At 44.2% G+C, this 26,758-nt stretch overlaps 1 protein-coding gene across 1 annotated transcript in view; it reads right to left on the bottom strand.

Annotated features, from left to right (window-relative positions):
* Positions 1–3,995: 3,995 nt before the first annotated feature.
* Positions 3,996–26,758, bottom strand: part of LOC144763009 (sodium-coupled monocarboxylate transporter 1-like) — a 797,300-nt gene continuing 774,537 nt past the window's right edge. The window contains exons 14-16 of the mRNA XM_078648324.1: positions 8,180–8,196; positions 4,164–4,267; positions 3,996–4,057 (exon numbers count right to left, since the gene is read on the bottom strand). Coding sequence (XP_078504450.1) covers positions 3,996–4,057; positions 4,164–4,267; positions 8,180–8,196 — 183 coding nt within the window. The remainder of the gene's footprint in view (positions 4,058–4,163; positions 4,268–8,179; positions 8,197–26,758) is intronic.

The following is a 26,758-nucleotide window of genomic DNA, read 5'->3' as shown; positions in this document are numbered from 1 at the left end:
CACGGATGGGTGCCAGAATGGGCGATATAACAAAGCTAAGCAGCGGCGGCGCCGGAGGGATAGGGACCCACGTCCTATCTCGCCGCCATCTTAGCCATGCCCCCTAAGTTACTTTTTAATAACACTAACTGAATCAGAGAATATTATCCAAAAATAAAATAATTTCTTAAGAACTTCTCAAAGATAGCCCAACTTGATGTAGAGTCCACTTGGATAGTATCATCTCACTATCATCTCCCCAGAGTGGGATGAGGTGTATGATGATTAAGCATGTCACATTACGAGAGTGAGCCTGCCTTGTCCAATTTCTGGAATTGCCAGAGCCTTGTGTAGGAAGTATAGTAGCAGAGTGACATGGTCCCAAGAGCAACACATGTAGAATACTCTTGTCCAGGTGCTCTCAAACTGGTTACCATGCCATTTTTGTGTTTCGAGTTTCCAAAGGAAACCGGCGTGGGGCCTCTCTCAGCCTCTTTTTCTCCCCTTCTGTATGTGATCAATTCTTTCCCACACATCACGTTATTCCAGGGGTCTCTAATTAAGTGTGTGCACAATGAAGGGAGGGGGTCATAGTTCTAGTCAGATTATACCAGTACACATTCCAAGCCTAACATTTCTGGTCTCTGCTACCCCTATTTGGTGCAGTCATGGTGCCCAACTATTTTGGGGCACTGTTTTGGCACTTGTGAATGTTGAAAGCATAAGAGGTAACCAATTATATTCAATAGTCTTTTTTAATTTTACTTATGTCTTGAGCCTAGTTGTTTGGTAAGACTAGGATATGTGTTAAATACATTTATGTTAGAGAGGGAGTAAAATGGTTGATTAAATTAATGTGATAGGGCCCCAACCTGTACATATAAAATGCAAGAACTGGGTGTGATTGAAATCTGTAATAGCTTTGGTTCTAAACATGAGCATGGTACAGACTCTGTATAGGAACAGCAGGTGAAAACAACCTGGCAAATGTCAATTTTTAACTCTGGATACTGTGCTGTAATATTACCTCAATTGGCTCTCCCCACAACCCCAGCAAAGTCAGACAATCCGTTATTTCACATTTTCACTGAGCAGAAGGCACCACCCAACCGCTAAAGTTGAAGTACGTATCAAGTACCCTGGGATTGTCCTTGTTAACATGTGTGTGCTAGAGAAACACTACAATCATGTGTACATTCTGACAATACAGTGAGAGACTGTATACATATAAACATTTCTTGTGATAGCACTTGACTGCCCTGAACAATGACCTCAGCACCCATATAACGACTCTGTGTACGATAAGATTGCAATTGGGAAAGACATCTACCAATCATGCCTAGAAGCGAGATACGAGCTTCACATGTGTGATACAGCAGGTCAGTACCCAAGAAGAAGCAATTTTAAATGAGACAATATATAGATGTTAAAATTCCCAAATCAAGCAATAAAGTTTTTTTTTTGTTTTGCACGTTCAATGTAGAATTTTCTTTTAGTGGCTATGGCGGTTTTAAATATTTACTCCTGAGTGTATAGTTTCCTGGTGGGTAGCCTCAGCACAAAATTATGTGTCGAGGTTGTAATTCAAACAGCTAGAGAGCTCCTTGCTTAATCAAGCGACCTGTCTTAATTAGCCTTCTTGTGGTAAGTGCCATAATTCTGCTCTAGAAAAGGGAAACAACCACTGGAGAAACAGCAGGGAGCCGAGGTATTGGACCAAGCAGCAGAACTGGCTTACTACAAGCCACCCTACGCCCTTTAGCATCCAAGAGGAGTTCAGCCCCCTCCTGCTCGCCGTATTTTTTCTCGTATGTGTGGACTAGGGTTAGGGTATCAGGTTCAGATGTAAATGAGAAGGTTGTTAACAGCAACAGTGGGTGAAAGGAGGCATGTGGAACGAACCAAGCAAGAACGGGAGTGGGTGGACTGCTTAGTATGGGGGGAAAATAACAGGGGACACTGTGAGGGGAGATGAATTGCAAACATGCACTTGTATGAAGTGCTAGCAAGAAGGTAAAAAAAGTACCTCCAAAAATGCCTAGCCACTGGAAGGACATTGAAGGACACTTGCTGAGGACCCAGCTGTACTTGGTCCATGATCCGAGGGATGGACCAACAAACAACGGAAAGTGAAACTAGGAGGTACCTGTGTGGCACTGACCAATACGAGGCAATGAAATGAGGCGGACGCTGTACACAAGAAATGGTAATTAATGGGCGGTTTGTAAGCCCCTTGTTAAGACTTTATTTTATTTACAAGAGGTGTTACAAGCACAGCGCAAGCGTCGTGCAGGTGAAACCTAGAAATGACCAACGTTGGTGAAGGATGAATATTGGGAAATTCCCAAAATGTCCAAACTTCTACTAGGTACAGCCTGTAATGATTTATGGTTTTGCAGACTGCCAAATATCGTTTCACAAAATTATGCACTCACTCTCTTTTTACTTTTTTGAGAAAATAAGCCAAGGTATGCATGCACCCATCTTTTTTATCCTTGTAGTAATACAGCTCCAACGAGATTTTAAAACAGCATTATTCAAAGAGAAGGCATTGAATCAACCTACTCGTTGAAGGACTTATAATGAACAGATCATAATATCAAATCTTTGTAAAACAAATCCTAATTTTGCTGCCATTTAAACTCTACATTCTCTTGGGTCTATTCAGGATATGGCGCAACCAAGGCAGAGTAAAGAAACATTGACACCTTTAGAAAAGTGTAAATACTAACAGACTGGACACCCTTTACCCTCTTATGCTGCTGCTCCCCTGTAACTTAAACTGATCAATTGCTTTCTATCCAAGCACAATCACATGTGTTTGGAATTCCATTTGTTGCACATTCCACAGTCTCAGCAATCATGTGCCTTTTGGCTGTTACTGGAGCAGCAGCTCCACCTTATGTCCATGTTCCATAAATCAGCATTTCAGTTTTAAGAAATGCTGTGCATATTCTTAAAGGATGCCAGTCACAAAACATTAAAACACAGATGGTGCATTGCTGAGACTAGAATGCATGACTGCACACTGAAGGTTTAACCATATGATCATAAATGTGTTTTTCCTCTCATCTCTTTCTTGTATCTCACCAAATGATGTGGTCTTTGCCGCTTCACTTTAGAGAACTTAGGCCCTGAGCAAAAATGTGTCAAACTGCTATCGCTTTTGTATGGTGTTATCTTTGAAACCCAATGTAGCCCAATGTTTTTCTTTGCTCGTGAAAATGGCCCGGAAGGAATCTGTCATCAATGTATTTCTGCGAGACATCTTTCTCCTGTGCAGTCAGTGCATACACCTTTCCTCGTGGTAACTCATATCTAGGCAACAATGTACCAATGCAACCATTCATATCGATAATGGGGGTGGGGGGGGTGTTGTGTAACTTACCATCCTCTCTCAAGGACCAAAAACATAAAAATAATCTTTTGGCACTTTGAGGCAGATTTACAAGGCCCTTGTGCCACTTTTGCGTCATTTTTAACATGGAAAAAAGGGTGTAAAAGTGGCGCAAGAGCCTTGTAAATAAGCCCCATTGTTTGTAAAAAACAAAAACCAGTGACGTGAAGGCCCAAAAACATGGAGCCCGCTCAGCAGTGATTTGTGGGGAAAGTGCTTCTGCTATGCCAGAGAGACCACTTTTATCAGAAAACTACTGCTGCTGCAATAGTCAGCTAAAATAGGGCAGGTAGCAGGACCTCAGCTGAAGCAATGCCTCAGCAGACTGGACTGCCCTTTGGGGGTTTAAACGACACCTTTAATTCTTCAACTTTTGAATATTATATAAATTTTTGGAGCAGCAGTGGCAAATTACATTAGACATTTAAGGATGGCATCCCTTCCAAGCATATCACATTGCATTGTGCTTCACAGCATACGAATTATAGTCGACGCCATGTTTTGACTTTCACGATAGCAGATAGGTTCCTTACACCAGTGTAGTTATCATTAATGTGCAACAAAAGACACACGCTTTGTAAGATCAATTAGATTTGTCATAAAAGCATGGGCCATACAACTATAACCTCGTGTGAGAAATATCGTCATCTTGTAGGTCAGATTCACAGCGCAGGACACCGACTGTAATCACCGAGAGATGGAGGAGGTCAAACAATATTACAAGTCAGAACAGCAACCAAGCCATGCCACAATATAACTGATTCACAGCCTAAACATATTGCATTACCTGTTAGAAGACTGACAATTAAACCACCAATGAGAGTAGCAAGGGTTCCAAGTGCAGAAAAGTAAACGTAGGACAAGGAATACCAGTAATCAGCAATAGCTGGCCTGAAAAAAGACAAACAATATGTTGTTGAATGCTACATCTTTTGTAATGGGATACTACATTACAATACTATTGCTCTCTATCTGTGATGGCACACAGTATAAAGCAGTGACACTAGAGAGCCAGAAGCGGTACAAAAGGGGGTGGTGATGGACAGCCCTCACTACAGCAACTGTAGCCCATTAGGCTAGCCAGAACAATTTAGATATTCTGGGTCCCACTAAACCTTTACAATAATGTAATAATCTGTCACGTTTGATCCAGGATTGTTGATCTGCAGGGAAAACCTAATAAATAACGCAATACAAGGAATAGCATGATTGAGTTGTGGTATGGTGGAAAGAAGAACGCAAGAAAGAAAGAGAGAAAGAAAGAAAGAAAGAAAGAAAGAAAGAAAGAAAGAAAGAAAGAAAGAAAGAAAGAAAGGAACAAACAAACAAACAAAGAAACTAAGAAAGAAAGAAAGAAAAAAGAAAGAAAGAAAGAAAGAAACAAGAAAGACAGTAATATAAACAAAGGAAATGTAAGGTAGAGAGAATAAACAAACCAGTGACAAAAATAAAGAAAAAGACAAGCATAAGATACAAGAAAGAGAAGGAGAAAGTGTGAGAAAGCAAATCAAGGAAGATGAAAGAAAGGAAAGGTTGAGAATGAAGGAAAGAAGCATTGAAGGTCAAAAAGTGAAAGAAAGAAGAAAATGAAATAAAGTTAAAGAAGGGAGAAAGAAAAGATTAGTTAAAAAGCAAAAGGGGAAAACAGATAATAAAGCAAATTATAGATAAAAAAATGTATAGATAGAAAGAGAAAAAAAAGGGTGAGAAAAGGAAAATAAATTGTAACAAAGTGGTTAAATGCACTGGAAAATAAGCACTCATAGATTTCTGCCTACCTCTGAATATAGATTTTCGAATGTCTAGGATTCACAATAGTTTCTAGGAGCCTTCGTTCAACCTTGTGACAGTTGCACCTTACTATGAGTAGTCACAAAAACCTTTCTGAATTCCTTCTTACAATCATGCAGATATTTGTGAGCTAGGATACAGCGCTACAGCCCTAAGAGAAACATGTGCTCCTCTAATAGTTGCCTGGCTGCAGTCCCTAGGGTTTTTCACTACCTGGACAAATAATACTCAAAAGTACATGTCCACCTTTTTTAATATCCTGCACCCTGCCCTTGGGGCTGTTTAGGACATACCTTAGGGGTGACTTATATTTATAAAAAATGAAGGTTTGGGCCTGGCAAGTGGTTTCTTGCCAGGTTTACCAAGCAGTTTAAATTGCACACAAAGGCTCTGCAATGGCAGGCTTGAGACATGTTTAAAAGGACTACTGAAGTGATTGGCACAATCAGTGCTGCAGGCCTACTAAATCCAGCAAAAATTAAGTCAGCAAAACAAGAGGTCAGAAAGCTAAAAAATCAGGGCAAACCAGGCCAAGGATGTCAGGTCTAACATAAACGTTTGAAGATCAAATTAACTAATCGAGAGGGTGGATGTGCTAGATTGGGACTGCTTGAGCCCTCGTAAGGCTAACTGAGCCTTTGTGAGAGTTGGACCTAGCCCTTTTGTGGGTTCTGTTACATCCAGTTCTCGATGAGAAGTAGGGAAGAGACTGGTGAAGGTTAGAGGTTCTTTATTGAAGATTCTTCACAGCATAGACATAGCACGTCAGCCATAAGCAGGAGTTAATCAGCAACTGCCTAGAAACAGAATCTCCAGACTAGAACTCTATAAACATTCTAAGCATTAGAGACAAGAGGAGAGGAAAGGAGGCTTTCCTCAACAAACCATAGACACCACACATCTCCCCTCCCCAAAACAACAAAAGAGAAATAACACAAAATTAACGATAAAAGTCTTTGAGATAAGCAGGAGCACTGGTGTTGCGAGTACTCCGCCTGGGAACAGGTGGAAGATTCATTTGAGCTGAGATAACTTTAGGAACAGAGGCGGAACAATCAGGCATGACTTTTGATGCAGAGACAGAGCAATCAGATTCTTTGTCACCAACACACACATCATCAGTGACATCAGGAGGTTCAGAATGTACTAATGTCTCAGCTTCAGAAGTGGAACAGTCTCCCTGAGATGAAAACGTGGAGGGTTGTAAATCCGGAGAACCGCAGACTGAAAAATCACTGTCCTTCAAGTTCTTGCAATTCTTGAATATGGGAGGATTGACCACCACTATATTTCTTTTGCTCCACCACTTTCCATTTGAAAGCAATACAGCATTCTTGGAAACTCCGATGACTTTAGATGCGGGATAAAACTTAGAAGATTGACTGCTGTTCTTTAAAGGTCTTTTGACTTTTACAGAGTCACCCACCTTGAAAGGAACAATTTTAGTTTTGAATTTGTCGTCATAATTAATTTTCATTTTATTTTGCATTGAAACAACCTTATCACGGACTTGTTCAACATTGGGCAATTTACTATCCACTTTTGTTTTGTCAAGGACCCAGAGGGGACTAAGTTTGGAAGATCCAAATCTGTTCTTTAGCAAAACAAAAGGGTTGACACCAGTAGTGGAATGAGGTGTGTTATGATAACTCCACAATCTTTCTTTGACTGCTTTTGTAACTTCCACATTCTGCATGCAAGCCAATTGTATGGTGTCTTTTAACATTTTGTTAACCCTTTCAACCATACCGTTCCCTTGAGGGCTGTATAGAGCAACAGTCAAATGTTTGATGTCAAGATTAGATAGAAATTTTTGAGTAACATGCGATTTGAATTGGACCCCATTGTCAGAAACTAAAAATTTAGGAATCCCTTCCTTATGAAAAAGGTCATCCAAAAAATCAATAACACCAACTGTGGAAGGCTCGGACATGAACTTGCACTCAACCCATTTGGAAAAATAATCCACTAGAACTAGGGCATATCTTAATTGAGGCTTCAAATTATACATGGGACCAATAAAGTCAATGCCTAGTTTCTCCCAGGGGCCTTGAGGATAAGGAACAGGATTGAGAGGGGTATTCCTTAGTTTAAGAGATTTGTCAGCTTCAGAACAAGCAGAACATCTACCAACAAAATTTTCTACATCCACATCTAAATTTGGCCACCAATAGTATTGTCTTAATCTTTTCTTGGTGCCAGTGATCCCTAAATGACCAAGATGAGCTAAATTCAACAACTTCACTTTGAGTTTGGTAGGTGGAACCAGCAAGGAACCTCTCATTAAGAAATCACTTTCTACGGTAAAATCATCTTTGACTTTCGAAAACAGCCGCAAACCAAGATCAAGATTCCTTTCATCGGGCCAGCCTTTGAATATATGTTCCTTGACCATGTCTTGGATCTTGTCCAACTTGACACAATCTAGCCACTCATTTTTACTGATAACATTCTCAGAAAACAACAAACCATCAACTAATCCCACAACACATTCAGAATCCTCGCCAAGGGAAAAGAAACCTTCAGAATCTCTAAGGGGACACCTTGAAAGGAAGTCAGCACGGGTATTTTTACCTCCAGGGATGTGTGTAATAGAAAAATTAAATTCATACATTCTTGAAAGTAATCTAACTAAGCGGGGACTGAGATTATTGTGATCTTTGTTTGACAACAGGAAAACCAAAGGTTTATGGTCCGTTACTAAAACAAATCTACGACCCCAAAGATAAGTTTCAAAGTGCTTGGTAGCCCATAGACAAGCCAATGCTTCTCTCTCAATGGTGCTATATCTGCGTTCTGCAGGAGAAAGGGACCTGGAAGCAAAACCAACAGTTTGTTCCACGCCATCAATTAGTTGAGACAAAACAGCTCCTAAACCGATGCCGCTGGCATCCACCGTGACCACTGATTGAATGTCATCTCTAAAAGAATGAAGAGAGGGAGCTTGTACAATGAGTTTCTTTAAGTGCACAAAAGTTTTGTTGAGAGAATCATCCCACATGAACTTTTCACCTTTCCTGAGTATCTTCCTTAAAGGTTCTGTTTGTAAAGCAAAACAATCCACAAATCTCGAATAATACTCACAAAGTCCGAGGAAAGACCTAAGCTGGTCTTTGTTCTCCGGACTTGGACTATCTACAATGGCTTTAATTAGATCTTGTTTGGGAGAAATGCCACTACTGGAAATATGATGACCAAGGTAATCAATGCTGTTAACCATAAACTTGCATTTTTCTTTTTTTACAGTGAAGCCATTGGTTTCAAGAATGTTTAAAACTTCAGAAAGCTTTTTTAGATGATCATCATCACATTTAGAATAAATCAGAATGTCATCTTGGTAAGCTAATACGTTATTACAGTTACCAAACATTTTGTACATAAGTTTCTGGAAGACTGAGGCAGCGGACGCAAGTCCAAAAGGCATGCGTAAGAACCTGTAGGGACCAAAAGGGGTATTAAAAGAAGTCAAATCACGGGAATCTTCACAAAGTTCAACTTGGTGATAGGCAGATCTTAAGTCCAGACATGAAAAAACTTTAGAATCACCAAGTTGAGCTAACATGTCTTGAATCTTGGGAAGGGGAAAACAATCAATTAATATGTTTTTATTTAATGATCTCAAATCTATGCATAATCTTATGTCTTTGCTACCCTTTTTCTTCGCGATAACAATGGGGGCAATCCATTCTGATGAATTTATTGGTTCAATAACTTTATCAAGACAAAGCTGTTCTAAATGTAGTTTAAGTTGAGATCTAACAGATAAAGGGACATTCCTCACTTTGTGGATAACAGGAATGGCATCTTTTTTGAGGATAATGCGATGCTCAAAGTCATGAACAAGACCCAGCTTGTCCTTGAAAAGAGCACCATGCTTGTCAAGAAGTTGATGTAAGGCAAGATTGGTGGGAGTACTGACATCTACTAAAGAGATCGGACAAGAAGTGCCTGGTCTGAGAACCATGCCGAATTTGCCTTGATCTTTCCAACCCAATATATTGTATCCATTTTTAGCTACATATATTTTAGTTGAAATGCACTTGTTTTCAAATTTAATGGTGTCATTGAAAAATCCTAACATGTCAATAGAATGACCACCAAACGAAATGGTGTGAATGTCAGGAGGAAACAGTTGTGAAGATTTCCAATATAAATTATATAAAATATCAGTAACAAAGGTAATTGGAGAACCAGAATCCACTGTTACTTGAATGACATTATCACCAATGGTGACATCACATATAGGACCACCATCATCTAACTCAGCATCAATGTATAGTATAATCTTATTGGAGGGAATAACTGTACAAATACTTTCAGGTTCAGAATCCTCAATATTTTCAATAGCATTGACTTTTATAGGGTTTCTGTTACACACTCTGGTGAAGTGGCCAATCCGTTTACAGTTGAGACAAGTTTTACTAAGAGCCGGACAACTTTTAGAATTGGCTAGATGTGAAGCAGAACCACATCTGAAACACGCAAAATTTTTCCTAGGCTCCCTGGAGTCTTTGTTTTTAAATTGGAAAGATTTTGGTTTAATGCTTAAAGCATTGACATTTTCAACCAAAGTCTCATTTTTATTTTTGTTCAAAACTCTTTGAGAGGAGACTGATCTCTCAATTCCTCTAGCAAGTTCAAGAGTTTCCTTGAGAGATGGATCTCTGCAACATAACAATCTCTCTTGGACTTTCTTGTTATAACAATTTACAATTATTTGATCTCTGAGGTAAGAATCAATATTGCCATCGAATTCGCACGTGGCGATCAAGACTCTTAGTTCAGTCAAGAAAGTGTCGATTGACTCAAATTCAAATTGATGTCTGGTATAAAATTTGTGACGTTCAACAACTACACTGGTCTCATCAATAAAATATTTAGCTAATCTGGAAACTGCTTCTTGAAAAACATCCCAATCAGTTTCATGAGGTTGGGGAGAAACAGGTAAATGGTCAAAAATGCGTTGACCCTCAGCTCCAAGACTGTTGTATAACAAAGCTAATTTTCTGTCTGGTTCATATTTTTGACCATCTAAAGCAATAATATAACTTCCAAAACCTTTAAACCATTGTTTCCATTTGGTCTTAGGTACACCAGGCTCAGTAAGGAAATACGGAGGAGTGACAATACTTTGTGCCATTTTTAGGTATTGTTTAGACTAAAATTATTATAAAACAATTGTGAAAATAATATAAAGTAATGAGTCTCTAATAATTTTCCTGTAATTAATACAAAGTAATGAGTCTCTAATAATTTTCCTGTAAATAATACAAAGTAATGAGTCTCTAATAATTTTCCTGTAATGTTATTTTGTAAGATGTGCACATCATCGAGTGGATTTTAATAGATGTGCTGTACAATGTCGAATTTTTTAAAATAAATATGACCAAACCTGAAAACGCTCAATTTGTCAGGATTCCTGAGTAGTGTAGTATAAATACCGTTAAACGCGGTGAAACGACAAAGTAGAAGTGAAGAAATGAAGAAACGATGACTTGTTTTGAAAAAATGAAAGAAGTCGGTTGCGTACTTCACTTGGATTGGTGCGTGTACTTTATGAACTTTACCAAGATGGAGGCACGTAGGACGTAGGAATTGACAACCGTGGAATGCGTCACTCCGTTGTGACGACAGGTGACTGAGAGGAGAAGACGAGGGACGGAACACTCAGAGCTGCGTTCGGATGGAGGCTTGAGCCGTGAATCGCTCGAGCAGGGGAACGTTGGATTTCTGGTGCGCTCGAGCGGTAGCTCGCTCAGATGGTTGAAATGCGCAGCGTTTTTCAATTAGCGCCAAAAAGGTAGAGAAAGTCAAATTTTTTAAATTTTTCATACGACCTTATGTGGCGGGTGTGCGCTTTGAATGATGAGGTCAATTGTAGTTCAAGCGCAGTTGAATAGATGATAAATCCTCTCAGTGCTTCGACGAATGCTGGGAAAGTGAAGGAAAAATCCCAAACGTCGCCATATGTTACATCCAGTTCTCGATGAGAAGTAGGGAAGAGACTGGTGAAGGTTAGAGGTTCTTTATTGAAGATTCTTCACAGCATAGACAAAGCACGTCAGCCATAAGCAGGAGTTAATCAGCAACTGCCTAGAAACAGAATCTCCAGACTAGAACTCTATAAACATTCTAAGCATTAGAGACAAGAGGAGAGGAAAGGAGGCTTTCCTCAACAAACCATAGACACCACAGGTTCTCCCCCAGATTTTTGCCTTCTGTTGTTGGACCAATTGTAGTTGGCTTTAGGACTCTGCACTTTTTCGAGTCAACCAGTGGGAAAGTGGTTGTGCTCGTTCCCTGAATGGTACAACTGGCTTACACCTGATTGCTATATTTATTACACTTATGAGTCCCTAGTAATGGTCCTACATGTATTCAGGGTACATAAGTTAAGTGATAGTAGTAGGTTTACAGCACATATTGTGGCACCCAATAAAGTAGCCTTCTTAAACATAAAAAAAGCAGAGAGGGGCCCTACTTATCCACAGGGACAGGGCACTGCATGAGACTATTCAGTCAAGGACAAACTCCCATTGGGTTTATAGATAGGGTTTCAAGGATTCCAACTTCATTCCATATTTCATGTGCATCCCCGATAACACTAACGTACAAAGACCACACAATATTATTGTTTAAAAAAGAGAAAATATTCGCTTGACGTGTTATTCAAATACCAGATCTCATTCTGAAACTGATAAACACATCGCATGTCAGTGCACATTCATAAAGTATATAAAAATACAGGTTAAAATTCCATACTTGTAAGTCCCTTCTAGAAAGGGAAGAGGGACATAATTTACAATAAAAACTGTACATTTCAAAACACATAGACATAGGCTGGGAGAATACAACTAACAGCAACATATGTTTTTACTGTAACCAATCTTCTTGGGTCATTGTTGCATAAAAAAGGATAACCAAATCATAAATGTCTACAATGTTCTTTCAATGCCCTCCAGATTTGGAATCAAATTCTGCATTGACGAGTTTCAGTGGACACCCCTATTTTTAGGCCACCTTTTTCAGGATTAATCAATTTTTTCCCCACACTTTATAATAAAAACAAGTATGCCTAAATAGAAAACATAAAAACAATATGTCTAATTTACTTCTACATATAAATTCACATTATTAGTTGTGTACAACTCATTCATACAGGTGAAGCAAAAGGTAGCCCACATTTCTATCACACACCTTCCTATCTATCACATTATCTTATATCTTCTAATGAACCCCACACTGCTCCAATCTGTTTTTTGGGTTTGGGTTTCTTTCCAATCAGATACCTAACAGAACTGTGCTGAATGTTCCCACCAACATGTATCGGGTTTGTCATGTCATTCATACTTTCTTTCTCTTACATCCCATTCCTTATGCACTCATATTATATTTAACTTAATTTCTGTGGTCACGCATACTCCCATCAAAAATTCATAGTGTTAGTACTAGATACTTTCGGAGATCAAATGGCATTCCATGCTTTCTTTCAATAATCCCCAGACTACCCTATACATTAAAGACTTGTTGTACATATATTTTCAATGGGTAAGCGTGTTGCCGGATGCTTGTGCATTCAGGCAAGCAAACAAACCTTATTCCATTGGTCATCGAACTGCCCTCTTCTTTTTGGGCTAGTTTTAAATGCTCCATTTTCAGTAGCTAAATAAACTCACACGTATGTTATGTAATAGCATGCTTCTGCATTCAATCAAAGTCCCTTAGTAAAATAGGTACAAAAAAGGAAATTACATTAGGCCATTAGTCAGGACAGCGTTTTTGTTACTGCAGCTTAATCCTGCCCATTTTTCTATGGTAGTGCCAGGCGGACTGTTAGTAACTCCAGTCCGGGACCTGTGACTTGCTGGTAGACGCTGCGTGTGAGAGTTTGAGCAGCGCAAGGAGGTGGAGGATACCACACCGCTGCTCGCTGCTTTACCTTGTTTCCATCAGTCTTCACCCCGCTGAACCCCTTAAGGAACTGCTGTGCTCTGCCTGATTCTTCCGTGGCGAGGCTGAGGCTTTCCACTTGCTTTGGCCCCAGCGACCTCACATTATCTCACTGGCTTCTTACTGCTTTGGGTCAGTTGAATCTGCCTGCGCAGCTGGGGGCTTAGAGTAGCCTGTGCCGCGGTGCAGGGAATGAGCCTGGTCCCAGGTGCCATTAGCAGAGGAGCTGTACGCACAAGGTGAGGGGGTGCTGCACTACTCCCCCCTAACTGCACTTTACTGCACCAATATTGATCTCCCCAACTGCCCAACCGCTCTGACAGCCAGCCCTGGCTCCTGTTTCCTGGTTACCGGGTACTGGTTTCCTGATTACTGGTGTACATCGGTTTGATTTGTTTGCAGTCCGTCTGTGGCGAGAGAATCCAGAGACCGGAGTTCACGCAATAACTACACTCCACGCTGTTACTTGAAGCGTAAAAGGCCATTTATCAGGACAAGGTTGCAATCATTTAGACTTATTAACAGTACATCAATGCATGAAATATACGTTTCCATAATCATTTAGACTTATTAACAGTACATCAATGCATGAAATATACGTTTCCATCCCATACCCACGCATCCTCCATTCTGCCTTTCCAAAACCCTCTCACCTGTTTGACTCTTCACCCATTGACTCGATAACCTCCTTCCTTTCCCCATTCTCACCTTCACTTTCCCTCCAAGCATCCTCTGTTGACTTTGCCTTTATTGCTCATTGCCTCCCGTGCCCCACTATCAGTCACCTGTGTACCGTTCTCCCCCCACTAGAGGGGTGAATCCGCCTGTATGTGACTCCCCACCCTTCCAAAGTAGCGTAACGCCTCTGCTCTGCAACCTGCCCTAAACTGGCACCCCCAGACCTCAAAAACCATCCCGGTCCTTCCCTGAAACCTGTAGGGTGGGCGGGTGGGCAGACTTAAACGTCCTCCCGGTGGTGCTCAGGTGTCAGGAAGAGGCCGGATCTTCCTCTCCTGACACCGTATATGCCCTCCCCAATCCCACCCCTTCCGTTAACCCCTATAGTCCCGCCCTCCACCTTGTCCTTCCGTTTTATTGCGCGAAAACCCCGGGGGAAGACTGGTTTGCGACCTTCACTTCCCCCGGGGGCCGCATCGCACAATAACTACACTCAACGCTGTTACTTCAAGCGTAAAAGGCCATTTATTAGGACAAGGTTGCAATCATTTAGACTTATTAACAGTACATCAATGCATGAAATATACGTTTCCATAATCATTTAGACTTATTAACAGTACATCAATGCATGAAATATACGTTTCCATCTCATACCCACGCATTCTCCATTCTGCCTTTCCAAAACCCTCTCACCTGTTTGACTCTTCACCCATTCACTCGATAACCTCCTTCCTTTCCCCATTCTCACCTTCACTTGCCCTCCAAGCATCCTCTGTTGACTTTGCCTTTATTGCTCATTGCCTCCCGTGCCCCACTATCAGTCACCTGTGTACCATTCTCCCCTCACCCGAGGGGTGGATCTGCCCGTATGTGACTCCCCACCACTCAAAGTACCGCCAACCAGGGAACCCCCGTAGGGCGGTTACCTGCCCCACCCCCCCACTGTCCTGGGCACCTTTCGCCTGCTGCCAGCCACACCTGCAGCCTCCCAGTGGACAACAATCCACCACCTCACCCTGTGTCCTGCAACAAAGTACCAATCTTGGTATAAACGTGAATCGCGAAAGGTGCCCTTCCAGAACGGGCCCACGCGCCCTTCAGTCCCGTGCCTAAAGGCAACCTCCACTTCAGCAGCACCTGGTGAACGACCATCCACCTAACATGCGTCCCCTGCAATTCAGGAACGTCCCCCGGGACAAACTTCACCAAGAAAAAAATGCTCTCAACACGGTGATAATCCATCACTCCCACCCGCACCTGCATGCCGGGTAAGCAAAAAACATCCCATGGGGCCATTCCTGCCGGAAAAACGGCACCCCCCCAATGCGGTGAACGACCATCCACCACCTGGACCAATGCCCGTATAAACCAGCAACATGTCTGGTCCCAATCATTTGGCCAAAATAAGTCCCCCCCCCCCCGCGGTGCACGGCCATCCACCACCTGACCTGCATCCATCACCTGTACTCATGTTCAGCAGAACAAGCAACCATTCCGGACCACTCCACTGGCCATCCAAGGTGTCCCCCTCTTCATGAGGTGAACGACCATCCACCCCTTGTACAACAGTCCATTGCCCCCTCGACAACCAATGAAATCCTTTTGACCGCTCCTGACCCATAAAAGATGTCCCCCCCACCCAAATGCCGTGTAACATGTAAGTTTGTCCCTCTTCTATATGGAATTGCATCACGTCTGCAAAGAATGAGTAACCGTAGAAGCTCATGCCGACAAAGAAGCTTTCTAGAGTGTGACGTGATCTTCAGCTAATCATGTGATTTCAATGAAAACAAACTTTGGTCTTAGGTAAGCATGAAAACTGCCTGTTCCTCCTCACTTCATCTTGTATATCTTTGTGCGTTGGATAATTGCCCCCCCTCGCGGCGAACGACCGTCCACCACTTGTACTTGAGCTCACCAAACCAACAACCGTCCCGGACCAATCATTGGTTACCCAAGGTGCCTCCTCCACTTCCGAGGTGAACGACTATCCACCCCTTGTACCGCCGTCCTTTTCATCCCTTGGTAAACATAACAGTTGTAGACCGCTCTTAGTCTACAAAAAGGAATCGTAAGGCGAACAAAATTCGGTCTTTGTTAAGAATCCAAAACCCCCGCACGGTCATCCTCACCTCATCTCTTATATCTCCGTGCGTTGGATATTTAACTGTGGATCCCACCACACACAGTGAACGACTATTCACCAATCCGGGCCTGCATTCCGTACCCAGAATGATCTCAGGCCAAACTTCGGCCATGCTAGGCGCCCCCCGTGGACGACCATCCACCGCCTGCACCTCCCTCCTTATGTAAGTGAGTGACAGTCCCCGACCATTCTTGGACCTTGACAAGTGGCTCCTGCTGACAAAAGGCCCCCACCTTCAATCTCACCCCAAACAGTCACCATCACCCAGAGCGCCATGGCCTGGACCTCCAAATCCTTTAACCGCCCCAAACCTTCTTCCCCCAAACACAAACCATGCGCATGACCAGTACGCCCCATGTTCCGTTCACTGGAAACACATCCCTTGCCAAGCCTCCCAGGATAATGCCAGACCTGACATATCCCCACCTTCAATCTCACCCCAAACAGTCCCATCACCCAGAGCGCCATGGCCTGGACCTCCAAATTCTTTAACCCCCAAACCTTCTTCCCCCAAACACAAACCATGCGCATGACCAGTACGCCCCATGTTCCGTTCACTGGAAACACAAACCTTTGCCAAGACTCCTAGAATAATGCCAGACTTGACATATGCCAGTAACGTCTCCCCCTCATGTATCCTCAAATCAGGGCAACCTCACCTTCCCTGCACCCAATGGCAATCGTACTGGCACAAACCTCCCCCCCACTAATTTTTATACCACCCGTTGTGCCAACAGTTTATCACCCAATGATCGTGGACCCTGCCCAGTCACTTCTTCACACCCGCCAGCGCGCCTCCTGTGTTGACCAACTGCCGGGAGAAAAAAGGCCACCCCAACCAGGCGACTGCCCTGGCTCCCGCTCTACTTCCAGAACCCCTGGTAGAAAAAGAAAATGTTAGTCCTGCAAAAATAGCATGGTGTTCCCCCGCCTTCTTATGGCAGTCAGCCCAAACACCACTGCCAAGCAAACCCCATACCCCCAGTACCCACGTCGCCACAGCCACCTTACTGTACTCCCGCCGCCCCATCAGCGGCCCCCCCGGGACCCACCCAATGACCTCACAGCTGTTGCCCCCCCGACCACCCAATAACCACACTCCTCCGCCAGACAGTCCCGCCACAGAACAGCCCGGTTACGCACAAGGCCAATAAAGACCAGGAAAATGTCTCCCCGCTTCCAAAAACATCTCCTTCCCTCAACTTCCTCCACTCACAATCCCTTGTGATCTTTCCACCCACACCCGTGCCCCTGAACCGACCGACACCAATACGCGCTACACCCGGCTTCCACTGCCCACATGTCCGAGCACACCTCTGTCACAACCACGCCGCACCTCCGCTGCTCCGCTTGAAAAGCCTGTGCCCCAATTTGGCACTACCAAACGCCTATCGCAATCAAACCTACTCTCCCCCACAATCCCTTCTTATTTGCAGCTACCTCTGCCATAACACCACCTCCAAGGCGTGCAGTACAAAGCACCCAGTTCAACGAAAAACAAACTCTCATAGACCACCGCACACAGCGGCCCTTTACCTCTACCACCGCGTTACATCTTCCCGCCCCACCTCGGCTATCCCCGCACCAAAGCCCCCCTGTTATACACCCTCGGCTACTCATAGGCACTGGTCCAAACATGCCCCATTCCGAGCCGCCATACGCACCCCCACACATGCCTCACCTTCCGAAACTCCTCGTTACCGCCAAAACACACCTCTCCCAAAAAAATCCCGCCAAAAACACCCCCGCCTTAGTCGATATGTCAGACGCTCATCACCATATTACGCACACCCCATGAGAAACCTTGCGCAGCCCCCCCCCGATCTGCGTACGGTGATATAGGCTGTGCATTCCCTCCTGCACTCCGTTCACGTGACCCCCCCACCCCCAAGAAACTGCCGTGCCACCAAATCCTGGAAACGAAAACCTCTAACCCTCAGGCATAGCCCGTCACAACCAGCCCCCTACACTTGTGTGTACAGCCCCCACCGACAAGCCCCTCCCCGCGCATCCGCTAAGCCAAGATGTGAAGCACTCCTCCACCTACATGGTACACCAAAACCTGGCTTCCACCCCAGGACCATCTAGCACTCCGCCTCTACCTTCTCTACTCCAACCTTGCGCCCCATGTGATGCTGCCACGCTGCCCGCCCGTCATGTTGAGGGTAGCGTCTGTATCTCACAGAAACACTCCCCCCACCGCCAGCGTAAGCATACCACCCCAGAGCCCCATCAACCTGCAGGCCAATGCCACACCACCAAATGACCACTTGGGAGCCGACCGGCCATCCTCGTCATCTCCGGTGCCATGCTGCAACAATAAAGAAACAGTCCTGTCACCATGTACCCCCTGTAGTAAACCAATCGGCCCCAGCCCTTCTCACACCAACTTCCAGTCAACCCAACATCCCCATCACACAACAACCAAGGAGCCCACTTCACCCTTCACAACCACACCATCCGACCCCCAGCACATCTCAACAACAACCATGCCAACTCTCACATAGTACATTTTAAACGTTTTTGGCAAGAAAACTGCATCGTCGCTGCGCGAATCCCCCGACGGAGGGCAGGCCGCCGCGGACCCCCTGCTGCTTCGGCCCAGCGTTTGGAGGCCGTTGTGCGCCCCGCTGGTGTCACACCTTCCGCTGCTTGACCGGCCTTAGCTCGCCCATCCCCCACCGGGTCGCCACAACCAGGTGGGCCCAAGCACCACTGGGCCTCGTGCTGTCCTGGCCGCCCCTCACACTTGTCACATGCACCCTACACCGTGCCACCTATAAACTCCACAGAGGGCCCGGCCCTGCCCCCCCCCCCCAGCTATCAGCAATGCCCCATGACCAACCTAAATAGCGCGGGCTCCCCGAATGGGTTGGGCCACACCCCACCCCCGCTGAAGAAAAAAAAAAAAAAAAGTAGGGAGCCTCCGGGACCAACGCCGGCTCCGGACGCCGTCAATAAAATATGGCCCACCGTCCACTGCCTACCACGGCTAAAGGAAGGCACACAACAAAATAACGGACCCCCATCTGCAGCAACAAAAGACAATGCCTCAGGAAGGCGTGGAGCAGCTACGGCCAAACTCACCCCGGAGTCTAACTGGGACCGAACACGCCCACCCTCCCCCCCGCACCCAAAGGCAAGCCCCCCCCCTGCCCCCGGATGAAGGGAAAAGCGCTCTTGGGCAGTTAATTCCCTTACCAACTCTCGTGTTTACGGTTTACTATGGAGGCTCCTGTCTTGTGTTTCCCTTACTTTCAGTCAGGACTCAGATTTATGTTTGCCTGTCCCTTGCCAACGAATGTACACTTTATGTAGTCTTATTGCAAGGGTCAGCCACGCGCAGTGAATTCAGTTGCAACTAAAACCGCACTATGTAGGAAGCAAAATGTTTATATGTGCAGAAAAACCGAATTAACATCAGATGCATCCACACGATTTATAAAAACGGCATCAGGGGGCTGCTTACTAAAAATTGAAGTTCATTTAGGGTGTATCAGGGAAAGGAAACCCAGGCGCGCGCGGCGCGGGACCACCCCCTTCCCGCTCCCCGAGCAGGGGTGCCCCCTCTCTACCTGACATATCCGACGTGGGCTCCCCAGGGGCATCTCCATGGATACGGACACAACGAAAACGCTAACCCTGCCTGCCGGCCGATCGACAAATCGGCCTCTATTAAAGACTGACTTGGACTCAACAGACTTAAACGTCCTCCCGGTGGTGCTCAGGTGTCAGGAAGAGGCCGTATCTTCCTCTCCTGACACCTTATATGCCCTCCCCAATCCCACCCCTTCCTTTAACCCCTATAGTCCCGCCCTCCACCTTGTCCTTCCGTTTTATTGCGCGAAAACCCCGGGGGAAGACTGGTCTGCGCTCTCTCGAAGCAAGAGCGGCTTCGGAGCGCGGCACGGTGGACTGCAGACCTCTGACCTGTGGGACTGTTCTTCCTGTCTCCATCACAAGTCATCCGTTACCTGCAGTGGCAGGCAGGTAGCTCTAACAGCCCCTGGATCAACAAAGTGTTGCAGGGCGACGCAAACTTACGGGACTCACAGGACTGGTTCCTTCCCGCCCCCATTATTGGCTTCGAATGGCCCCGGACCAACAGAGCGCGTGGGGCGGTCTTGATCGGATTGTAGGCACTGAAGGCAGTCCTATTTTGGTTGCCTGTGTCTACAGTGTCTGCTAACTGTAGGGCCCTGGGGGTGCAGGGAATTTGGAGCAGCTGCGCTTAGTTTGTCTAACCTGCGAGCTTGAGCCCGCCACCCTGCAGAAGCGACCTGGAGGTTGAGGGCTCCGGAAACAGTCGGCAGCATCTGGAACACGGCTCCTTGCTGTGCCTGTCTGGTGCTTTCGCCACTCTTATGCTACGAAGGTTTGACTGTAAGCCCCAAAATCCTGTTACTCCTGAAGTTTCTGGGCTCTCTCTTTTTTGTTTTGCTTCACCTCTGCCCCCTCCCAGCTGCTGTGAGGACTGTTGCCTCCATCCTTAGCAGGCTGATTGGAGAGAGGAAGTCACCTCTGGAGATTATTTTCCAGCAAGCTGTCTGAGTGGAGGCGAAAGTCTGCTTCCTTTTGACATTTAAGTACGCCGGTGCAAGATGTCTGCTAAAAAAATTACGCTTGGGCTGTGTACTTCCCTCGTCTCCAAGTCATACAAGTAGATTAAGGAGATCATAAAGCGGGTCCAGATATTTACAGCACCTCTTTTATAAAGCTCAACCAGTCATTACTGGCTTCTTCCGCAAAAGTCACCGGTCTGCTCCTGTGGAGGCAATACTGGGTCAAGAAGGCTTGCTCCTCAAGCCCATCCTAATAACATCACCTCATTTATCCTCGGGGGAAGCACAGAGGATTCCTTGTGGCCTCACAGGAGATCAGACAAAGTACTGCGAAGGGGCCACAACCCAGACGACCCAGACAAATTTAGGACTGGAGTATGATTCAAGTGGGCAGCTATCGGATCCACCTCTATGTATAAATATGGTCCCCGGTTCACGCGTCCGCCATTCAACCCAACAGAGCCAGCAGAGTAAACAGCACATCTCTCTAAACCAATAAAACTTAGAGCACCTTACTGCTGGTTCATTCACTGCATCAGTTGACTTTTATGCAAAACTGGACTCTGAACATCTCTTTACCCAGCAGAGTCATCAAAACACTACTGTGAATAGGGAAAAACCTAATAGTATGACTGTGGCAGTATCTGTTGTCTCTCCGGAACAGGGTGGCGCTGACAAAGGATCAAGCGTTGACTGTGCACTTCGATGTACCAGAGGTTCCCGGAAGGTCTCAGGGGGGGATGTTCTGGTTATGGATGAAAAGGCAACTGCATGTGGAAAACTCCATCAAAGGGAAGATTTTACACTCCCAGACATTGATATAGAAGTACAATCAAGGGGTTGGGAAGTTCCTTATGACCAAGTTGACAAAGATGGCTATTCTAAGAGTAGATTCAGGGAGAAGAATACCCCAATGGTAAGCTCTTCCCCCAGACAATTCTCATTAACTTTCTTATATTGTAGCTTAAGTCACCTAATAGGTACTTCCGTGGAGTCTGATCGCGATGCACATGATGTACATGATGTTTTCTTGCCTTGTTCACAAGTGAAGCTGGGAAATAAAAATGAGAAGCATGATGTGCCCTCTGAATATTTGGTCTGTATTGAAAAACTACTAGGCTCCATTCTGACTTTACCGGAGAAATCTGTATTGAGTTCAGACCATATGCTTTAAATGATCTCTGTAATGTTGTTCGAAGTGCAAAAGGTAAATCTGACATCATTAACCATTTGCCTAAGATATGTACGCAAACGGGAGAACAGAGAGATGCTAGGACTCTTTCTCCTGTTCCCTGGAGAGAGCTGAGTGATGCATCTGTTCAAGCAGGAATACCCCTTTTTCTATTATCCCCCATTGAACCTTTGTGTAATCTTGACAAGGAAGAGCTTTGTTTCAACTCACTCTTTGGGGAGGCCATACCGGGTCCCCCTCTGGAAACCGTCACACTAAAATCTTACCCATTGTTTATCAAGTGAAAAAAGGGGGGAAGTATAGATAATAAGAAAGATGAGAAAATCAGTAGCTATGTGGGGCAAAAAGGTAGGGGAGAGATGGAGGGGGAGGCCTTATTCCCATCCACTTCTCAGAGTCAACCCCCTATTTCATCGGGGAAAGGGGGGTTAAAAGCTAGGAAGAAGGGAGGTCTCACAGTAATCCCTAAAGGGGATAATATGAAAAAGAAACATAAAAAGATAAGACGATTCCCTAAACGGAAAATGGCAAAATTACATTTCCCACGGATCCCCGATTGTCAGAGTGATCCCCAAATTACAATGGAGGAGGGAGGTCTTAAATTGCCAGTTAAGGAGGGTGATCCTAGAGACCCGACTATAGTACATTTCAATTAGACGGGGGTATGGGGGCGACAGGAATCGCAGATATTCCATCAAGTCCAGTGTTGCAGTCTCCACAAGTCCTATATTTCCCCAGATCAGTGAATTGCCCGCTCTCTTGAGTAGGGGGATTTTAAAGGGAGGTGGGGCTGCTGTACCTCAGACACTGCCTAGAGCATTGGGGGCCAGAGTGGATGCAAACTAAATGGTGGGGTCTCATGTACTGGGCAACTTGCAGATGGGATCTAATAGAACTTTCATAGGGACAACAACATCGTATAACAGAAAGTCAGATATCCCAATCACCACTGCAGTGTCGCATCTAACGACTCAGTTCAATGAGGAGGCACAAGCTGTCAGTCTTGGCAGTAGAGTGCCTCTATGGATCCCTCCAAGAGACGCTGTAAAGAAAGATAATGGGGTGCAGAAGGTCTCTTCTTCCATCGTGAATTTTTTCTGGCTCTTTGACAGTGAATCCAATCCGATAAATAGAGGATTCATTCTGAGACCTCTTTTCTGAGATGGAGGTACTAAAGTTGGTGGAAAGTAGAGATATCTCATTCGTGAAGATTAACTTGCATGAGAGTGTCTTTTATTCCAGGGTAATTTTTAGCTCTCTGATTGTGGCAAATTTGGTCTTGCAAAACTGCGAACATTTTTTAAAACGAGGGCTGGATTTAATGCCTGTATTGGATTCTAAGGAATATCACACTTTGTGCCCTACACTTCCTTACCCGAAAGTACAGAGGCCCGGTAATCCTGTGGTGTTAGACGCTTTGGGCCCCGACTCAGAGTTCCCATCGGGTAATGGTCTAAATATTAAGGTGTCATTAGAAAAAAGGGGTCGCTCAATAAATTTGATGTCAGATGCCGTGGGCACCTACCAGGACACAGACATAGATGACGATTTGGCTCAGTGGAGTTGGGTTGCAAAATCCTTGAATATCCACTGTCCTGGAGTAGAAAGAAGTGCTTCATTGATGTAGCCGGGGGGGTCGGGGGGTACTTCTGTCCTGGAATCTGGCCAGTTCAGGTCATAAAGATGAGAAACTGAATTTTCTAAAATCCTTGAATCCCTCAATTATATGCTTACAGGAAATGTGGTTGTGTAAAGATTTCGATTGTGATGGCTTTTTTGTTTTTTCTTGTTATGCCAAGCACTCCAAAAGGGGTCATGCTAGAGGGGTGTATCCATATTGCTCAAACAGGAATCAGAAAGTCTTCCGCCATCCATCAAATCTATGTATCTGCCTCAAGATGTCATGTTTAGTAGAATACGGCAGCCTTATTTTCTTTCTGGTGGCAAATCTATATATCCCCCCAGGGAGAAACTTTGACCATTTGTTAAGTACACTTTTCTCATATATTCATGAGATAGCTGCCCTGGAAGAATGCCACTTGGTTGTATTAGTGGGAGATCTGAATACGAAAATTTAAAATTCTGCACTGGAGATTAATGCCAATCAGACAAAGAGGAAATATGGCATATTACAGAATCTATGCTACCTCATAAAATAAAAATGGACAAACAGGGTCTGCTCTTGCTTGATAGTATCAGAAGCATGGACTTGGTCCTTTTAAATGGTAGGGTTCCGCTTGATAAAATAGCAGATTTTACTTTCAACTCCCATCATGCACAAAGCCTATTGGACTACGTGGTTGTCTCCTAACAAATGTTAGGGACCTGTGAAAATCTAGTGGTATCTCCGTCAATATGGAGTGGACCAGGGCTCGGTGGTTTTTAATAAAGCTAATAGCCACTCCTTTTGGACCCCAAAGGATACCACTGAGGTAGGTGTGATGGTGAACAAACGTTACGTAGAAAGGCATGGTTCTGAATCCTTACATTTTTACCGTTTTTTGAGGCACAAATGTAGGAGATAAAAAAGTAAGTACTGACTCAACTGGCCCCCGTGCTGCAAACCAGGGTTTGCCACTGCTGAAAGTATTAAATCAAGAAATTGACAGTTGAATCAGAAAACAACATTTACAATTCTCCATTGGTGAACAACAAGAAATCAACCACCTTAAGCGAGCTAGAAATTGTTATAAATTTAGAGAAAAGAGAAGGGAGTTTGATGCCAAATGGACCGGGAAGCCGCCAGAGCCAAAAACTCAAAAGAATACTGGCACCTGATCAGAGAATACTGCGATTCAAGACAGTGGGCTCTGCCTATTTCAATCCCAGAAAGGGAGTGGGTTGTCTATATCTCACTATTATATCAAAATAATGGTACAGAACCTTTTTTGACGCCCTCTATAGAGGAGTCTTATCTTCTGGAATATGGTCCTCCATCAAGGGATGAAGTAGAGGGTTACATAAAGAATAGTAGATCCTGCGGCGCACAAGGGTCGGATGGAATTCCGATTGTGTTAATTAAAAAGGAGCCTGCGGCATGGGGAGATTTTTGAGCACCTTTCTTTGATTTCTGCTTCTGAACTATTAATATCCCCTCCTCCTGGAAGGGGGAGAATTATAGTTTCTTTGTATAAAAAGGGCCCAAAGAGTCAACCTACTAGTTTTAGATAGATTGCGTTGTTGGACGCTACAGGCAAATTATTTGCAAAAAAGGAGCCAGCGGCATGGGGAGCTTTTTTAGCACCTTTCTTTGATTTCTGCTTCTGAACTATTAATATCCCCTCCTCCTGGAAGGGGGAGCATTATAGTTTCTTTGTATAAAAAGGGCCCAAAGAGTCAACCTACTAGTTTTAGATAGATTGCGTTGTTGGACGCTACAGGCAAATTATTTGCAAAAAGAAAGCATATTCTCTCACCTGTAGCAATGGGGCAATGATTAGAATATCTTATCACCTGATCAGGCAGGCTTTAGAAAGAACCATGGAACCCTGGACAACATTGCGGCTGTCCAGACCATTGTACAGAAATGTACTTTCTCATGAATCATGCCAGTTTATACGGCTTTCATTGATTTTTCCACGGCGTTTGATAAAGTGGATCGTCAAACGCTGTGGAGAAAGCCTCATCATCTCGGAATGCCACACCATCTCCTGGACCTCTTGATAGAATTACATACAGACACTTGGTGTCAAGTGATGATGGGAGGCCAACAAGGTCTATCTTGCAGGATCGAGACTGATAATGGGCTGAAGCAGGACTGCTTGTTGGCCCCTCTTCTGTTTTCCTTCTACAAATATCATCTTCCAGGCACATTAAATTCAGTGAGGGGGGATGACCCTAGAATTTATCAATTGTCTAAAGGTTCCCTACTTTATGCAGATGACGTTGCAATTTTTGATTTAACTCCTATTGGCTTGCAATGTCGACTGGATGCCCTAACTAAATATGTGGAGGATCATTTTCTGAAAATTAATATTTCCAAAAGCAAAATCATAATCTTCCGCAAGAAAGGTCATAGAATAAAGAAAGGGAATAAGTGGTTGTTAGCGCACGAAGAACTAGAATTGGTTGACTCATATTTGTATCTGGGAAAAGTTTTTGTAAAAAACGGGTGAGACTCAGAACATATTAAATTATGTATTGGTAAGGCTGCCTAACAAGATGGAGCTCTGAATAGTTTTTATAAAATTTGTGGGAGACGCCATTTTAGTCATGTCCTGTCAGTATTTAAGGTTAAAATTCCGCCCTCATTAACTTATGCTGCAGAAGTATTGGATAACAATTACTGGCTCGCCTTTGACAAGGCTGAAGGTCGGTTCTTCTGCCAAATTTGTAATCTAAATTCTCTGGCCGCCCCACATGTTTTACTCTTGGAATTTGGTTTAGTCTCCTCTTTTATTTTAGATCTGTCAGCACTCCTGAGGTGGGGGAATGCTCTCCTTTGGGGAGATGAGGGTTCCCTCAGGGGGGCCTTGAGAATGGAAATCTTTCACAAGCTAAAGGATCAATCAGCATTTCTTCGATCATTTGCTTATGCAAATGACTTATTTGGGCTCAGCTTAAATAGTAATTCATCTATGCCAAAGTCTGCATTGAAGCTATTCATAAAGAAGTCTGCAAGCTTGATTAGTATGGCAAGAGATATTGCTCTAAGTTAATCTAAGTCCCAAAATTAGTTGGTCTGTGGTAGTGCTTTCGGGAAAAGACCACAACCTTATTTAGTTTGGAATCATCCACATGGGATTAAAAGACTGATGCTTCTTTTGAAAAAAAAAATTTTGCCCTCAAGAGATGTTATTGGCACATGGGATAAAATCCAGAGAGAGGAGAGAATTTTTGAATTGATTATACTCAAATCCAGGATCTTAATCATGTCCTATTTGTGTGTCCGGAATTTCAAAGGGCAAGGCGTATGTTTTTAGACCATCATTTATTATAATATTCATTCAGCCCAGGAGGCCAGAATATTTGTTTTATCCCCACCAAATGAAATGGTCTGTTGTAGGATATTCCAATTTTTAAAAACTTTTCTGGCTATTTATTAGGAAATACTTAAAATCTTG

This window comes from Lissotriton helveticus, chromosome 1_1 (genome assembly GCF_964261635.1).
Source record: "Lissotriton helveticus chromosome 1_1, aLisHel1.1, whole genome shotgun sequence".
In the NCBI taxonomy this organism is placed as follows: domain Eukaryota; kingdom Metazoa; phylum Chordata; class Amphibia; order Caudata; family Salamandridae; genus Lissotriton; species Lissotriton helveticus.
Note: the sequence above shows the minus strand (reverse complement) of the source record. Positions and strands in the feature narration are given on the sequence as shown.